The sequence below is a fragment of the Gossypium raimondii genome, chromosome 4, assembly GCF_025698545.1.
Source record: "Gossypium raimondii isolate GPD5lz chromosome 4, ASM2569854v1, whole genome shotgun sequence".
Classification (NCBI taxonomy): domain Eukaryota; kingdom Viridiplantae; phylum Streptophyta; class Magnoliopsida; order Malvales; family Malvaceae; genus Gossypium; species Gossypium raimondii.
This window is the reverse complement of record NC_068568.1, coordinates 17324367-17330448: the sequence shown is the minus strand read 5'-3', so window position 1 is coordinate 17330448 and position 6082 is coordinate 17324367. Positions and strand designations below refer to the sequence as shown.

General features: G+C 36.4%; 1 protein-coding gene across 1 annotated transcript; it reads right to left on the bottom strand.

Moving 5' to 3' along the window:
• Positions 1–960: 960 nt before the first annotated feature.
• On the bottom strand, positions 961–4944 carry LOC128040439 (uncharacterized). Its single transcript, XM_052629187.1, has 8 exons — positions 4706–4944; positions 4249–4576; positions 3903–3984; positions 3645–3791; positions 3013–3110; positions 2662–2785; positions 1937–2571; positions 961–1218 (listed from the first exon to the last, which is right to left on the bottom strand). Exons 1-8 carry the CDS (start codon positions 4942–4944, stop codon positions 961–963), a joined length of 1911 nt encoding a protein of 636 aa, XP_052485147.1.
• Between the last annotated feature and the right edge of the window lie 1138 nt (positions 4945–6082).

The following is a 6082-nucleotide window of genomic DNA, read 5'->3' as shown; positions in this document are numbered from 1 at the left end:
CGACTACTTTTAACTTCCCCCGATCTAATTTCATTTTCTTCTGTTCTTGATCTAAATAAATTTAAATTTAACTAACTTAAACACACATTCATTCAATTTAATCCAAAAACACATAAATGAAAAAATTACCACTTTACCCCTAACATTTCACACTTTTTGCAATTTAGTCCCTATTGCATAAAATACAAAATACACAAAATTTACATATACCATGCGTAGGCCGAATATTCACAAGCTCCATACAAGTCCACATATTTCATTTTTTTCACATTTTAATCCCTCAAAATATTATTTTTACAATTTAGCCCTAATTACTCAAATTCACCAAAAATCTAAAGACAAAACATATTAATCTAACACATATATTTCATAATTCATCTCATCAAAAAACTCATACACTCATCAATGGCACATTTCAAAATCTTCATCAAAATAAAAAATTAAGACATGGGCTTTGAAGATAACTTAACAACGATATCAAAAACGTAAAAATTATCAAAAACCGAGCTAGTTACATACCTTAATCAAACTCAAAACCCTAAGCTTGTTCTTTTAGTAAAACAAAAAGATGATAATGGCTTTTTAACTTATGTTTGTTTTATTATATTAACAATATATTATATTATTATTTATTAAACCATTATACTTAATATAATAAGCTATATAATTTAAAATAATGCCGCCCACTACTCTCACTTATGGTTAATTTACAACATAAAGCCTCCAGATTATAAAGACAACAACAATTAGACACTTTCTTATTTAAGCATCAAATTTATTAAGCCATTTTCTCAAATTAAGCACACAAACAATAAAATTAATTCACGAAACTTTCACACATGTAAATTCACACATAATTAACACAGAAAATAATATTAAAATATTTTTTAGACTTGGATTTGTGGTCCTAAAACCACTATTTCGATTAGGGTCAAAATCAGGCTGTTACAACTCTCCCCCTTAGGGTTTTTCATCCTCGAAAATCTTTCCGATCAATAGGTTCGGATAACACTCTTTCATTGTATCCTTTGGTTCCCAAGTTGCTTCCTCAATTCCGTGTTTAAGCCATAGTACTTTAACTAACGAAATTTTCTTATTTCGCAATACTTTAACCTCACGAGCCAAAATACGAATCAGTTCTTCTTCATATGTTATATCAGACTTAATCTCAATCTCTGTCGGACTGACCACATGTGAAGAATTGGATCGGATCGGTATCTACGGAGCATCAAAACATGGAATAAATTGTGAATCTTTTCTAGTTCAGGTGGCAACAGTAGTTTATAAGCAACCGGCCTGATACACTCTATAATCTCATACGGCCCAATAAATCTTAGACTCAATTTGCCTTTACGACCGAATTTGAGTATTTTCTTCCACGGTGAGACTTTCAAAAAGACTTTATCTCCGGTCTGAAACTCTATATCCTTTCTTTTCAAGTCTGCATATGATTTCTGATGATCCAATGCTGTTTTCAGACTATCACGAATCACTTTCACTTTCTGTTCAGTCTCTTTGATCAAATCGACCCCGTGTATCTTATTTTCACTGAGCTCAGTCCAATACAATGGTGTACGACATTTACGACTGTACAAAGCCTCGTAAGGTGCCATTTTGATACTAGATTGAAAGCTATTACTATATGAAAATTCAATCAAAGGTAAGTATCGTTCCCACGTACCTTCAAACTCGAGAATGCAACATCTCTACATATCCTCAAGTATCTGAATGATTTGTTCAGATTGACCATCTGTTTGTGGATGGAAAGCTGTGCTAAAGTGTAGTTTCGTACCTAAAGCATCTTGTAGTTTCTTCCAAAATCGTGATGTGAACCTCGGGCCTCTATCCCAAACACATGCAACCTCACAATCTGATAAACATATAATTCAGCTAGCTTATCAAGCGAATAATTTGTATGAACCGGAATAAAGTGTACCAATTTAGTCAATCTATCCACAATAACCCATATTGCATCTTTCTTGTTCGGTGTCAACGGTAAACCAGATACAAAATCCACCGTAACTCTATCCCACTTCAACTTGGGTATCATAATCAGCTGAAGTAACCCAGAAGGTACCTGGTGCTTGGCTTTTACTTGTTGACAGACTAAATATTTCGAAAAAAATTCAGAAATGTCTCGTTTCATACCATACCACCAGTAAAGCTGTTTTAGATCATTATACATTTTTGTACTACCTAGGTGAACAAATAACCGACTGCTATGAGCTTCGTTCCAAATCATCTGAATCAACTCTGAATTCGTCGGAACACATATTCGGTTTTGAAACCTCAAACAATCATTGGTATCAACTCGAAACTCTATTTCAACACTCAATTCACATTGAGCTCGCTTTGTTAACAAATCATTATCAACTTTCTGAGCATCACAAATTTGTTGAACAAATAACGATCTTGCTTTTAATTCAGGTATTATCGAACCCTCATTAGACATAGTCATATGCGCATTCATTACTTGTAAAGCAAACAATGATTTTTGACTTAAAGCATCAGCAACAACATTAGCCTCTTCCGGATGATAGTCAATTACAAGTTCGTAGTCTTTTAACAACTCTAACCATTAACGTTGTCTCAAATTTAGATCTTTCTGAGTCATCAAATATATCAGGCTTTTGTGATCAGAGTAAACATGACATCTTTCACCGAACAGGTAGTGGCGCCATATCTTCAATGCAAACACAATAGCTGCCAATTCCAGATCGTGCGTCGAATAATTCTTTTCATGCGGCTTTAACTGTCTCGAGGCATAAGCTATGACTTTACCTTCCTACATTAAAACACAACCCAGACCACTCAGAGATGCATCACTAAAAATGACAAATTCTTTACCCGATTCTAGCTGAACTAACAATGGAGCTTCGGTCAAAAGAGCTTTCAACTGATCGAAACTTTTCTAACACTTTTCTGACCACTCGAACTTAACATCTTTCTATAACAACTTCGTCATTGATGTTGTGATCATAGAGAATCCTTTCACGAACCGTCTATAGTAACCAGTGAGTCCCAGAAAGCTTTGAACCTCAGATATATTTTTCGGAGGTTTCCAATCCAGTATAGGTGAAACTTACTCGGATCAACTTGAATACCCGATGCTGATACAATATGGCCCAAAAAATTGACTTCATGTAACTAAAACTTACATTTACTGAACTTTGCATACAACTATTTATCTCGCAAAGTCTGTAACACAAGTCCCAGATGTTCGGCATCGTCAGTTTCATCACGAGAGTAGATCAAAATGTCATTTATGATCACAACCACAAATCGATCCAAATACTGTCTGAAGATCTGGTTCATTAAGTCCATAAAAACAGCAGGTGCATTAGTGAGTCCGAAAGGCATAACCAAAAACTCATAGTGTCTGTACCTCATTCAGAAAGCAGTCTTTGGCACATTAGAGTCTTTAACTTGCAACTGATAGTAGCCTGATCTCAGATCTATCTTCGAAAACACAGTAGCCCCTTTCAACTGATCGAACAAATCACCAATCTGTGGTAAAGGATAATTATTCTTTATAGTCACTTTATTAAGCTGTCTGTAGTCGATACACATTCTCATAGTTCCGTTTTTCTTTTTCACAAACAAAACTGGTGCACCCTAGGGAGAGAAACTCGGTCTCGCAAAACCTCTATCTGTCAACTCTTGCAGCTGAGCTTTCAATTCTTTTAATTCCGTAGGTGCCATTCTGTATGAAGCTATCAATACCGGAGTCGTCCCCAACACTAATTCAATACCAAATTCAACTTCTTGAATAGGTGGCAAACCCGGTAATTCTTCAGGAAACACATCCGGATACTCGCACACAACAGGTACTGATTCAATCTTCTTTCGGTTACTTTACTATCAAGCATATATGGAAAGTAAGCTTCACAACCTTTTCTTACGTATTTCTAAGCTAACATCGAAGATATCACTGCTGGTGAACCATTTCAGATTATTAGATTCAATCCGAATAATCTCATCATTCTGACACCGTAAATCAATAGTCTTCCGTTTGCAGTTCACAATAGCATCATGTAGGGTTAACCAATCCATACCCAGAATTATATCAAACTCGTCGAATGGTAAAAACATCTAATCAACCGGAAAACATGAATCTTGAATCATCAACACACAATTCTTGCACACTTTATCAACCAAAACACACCGGTTTAAGGGGTTCGATACTTAAATCACAAACTCAGTAGACTCTACAAGCAAAGTATTACTGGATACTAAAATCTCACACACATAAGAATGAGTCAAACCAGGATCAATCAATGCAACAACACTAGTGTCATAGATAGTGAAAATACCAGTAATAACATCTAGGGATAAGACGTCCTCATGTACACGAATAGCATAGGCTTTGGCAGGTGCACGAGCCTCGGATCTAACAGCTGTATCTTTGGTCCCTCTTTGACTGCCACTCACATTATCCATGTTTTTCGGTGGTTTACCACGAGCTGCAGTGTTACCCGATCTCGTATTCTGTATCAAATTTTGCTCTGCCAACTCTGGGCACTCACAAATATAATGATCCGTCGATCCACATTTAAAGTAAGCCCGATCATGCAATCTGCAACTGCAGGGATGTCGTTTACCACAATGCTTACACTAGGGTTGATTTGCTCTAACATTACCCACACTAGATATTGAGGTAGCTCTCGAACTCAAAGGTTGTCTATCCCCATCTCGTCTAGAATACCTCGTAGTAGCCTTTGAACGGCTAGCATCATTTCGGAACTTTTTTGATGTCGACTGGAATGACTTACTAAATGGTCTCTTACGTGAATCTCTAGCTTCAGAGTTAGCTTTTCTTTTTTCTTTCCCAAGCTCTTTGGCTTTGTAAGCTCGCTCAACAAGTACTAAGAACTCTTTTATCTCAAGTATGCCAACTAACAATTTAATGTCTTCGTTCAGCCCATCTTCAAATCTTTTACACATTATAGCTTCGGTCGAAACACACTCTCGGGCATATCGGCTGAGTCTCACAAATTTCCGCTAATACTCTGTCACTATCATCTGACCCTTTTTCAATTCAAGAAATTCCTTGCGTTTCTGATCAATGAATCTCTGGCTGATGTATTTCTTAAGGAAATCAGTCTGAAAGAATTCCCAGGTCACTCGCTCTTTCGAAACCACCGATACTAGTGTATTCCACCAGTGATATGCAGTGTCCCGTAGCAAAGATATGACACATTTTAAGCACTCGTCAGGGGTGCAAGATAACTCGTCAAACACTCGAAGAGTATTATCGAGCCAGAATTCAGCTCGCTCAGCATCATCATCATTAGTGGCTCTGAACTCTTCAACCCCATGTTTCTGATTTTATCAACAGAAGGCTTAAACAATCTCAATGGATCACTCACTTGAGGTATAACAGGTATCGAAGATGGATTTGTCAGGGACGAAGGTTGTTGTGCAGTCGGATTAGTCCGAATATATTGAGTAAACCAGTCGTTCATCATTTGGTAAAAGGCTTGTTTAGCCTCTCCCTCCTGGTTACATGAGGTCGGTCTAGAATCTACCGACGCTGTCCTTTACATGAGAGCAGCCGCTATACTCTCAACATCATCAGCTACGGCTCGATCGGGATCCGTTACTATACGAAAACACAGTTTTAGATGTCAGAAATCATCATACTATCTCAGTATAAAATATGACATGTATAGCTAGACTCACACGCGCTACGTTAGTCTAGAATAGACTAAATCGTAGCTTTGATACCAATCAAATGTAACACCCGTTAACCCGTATCCGTAGCCATATTAGAGTTATGAGGCATTACCGAACAAAGCACAATTCAAAACAGACATTTATTCCTTACAATTCAAACTCGTATATATATTTGGAATACATAGTCAACCAAAATCAATTTATACTTTTTCTAGTCATATCACACGTACAAATCATGCTTCAATAATTAACCATATTAATATCATCTAAATAATCACCTATTCAATTTAACAATGTGTAATAAATTATATTACAAGCACTTAAAACATAAAAACAAAATGTCCGAACCACATGACTTAACATTAATGGCACTTATACACTTAAAACCTATTCCAAAGATATATCA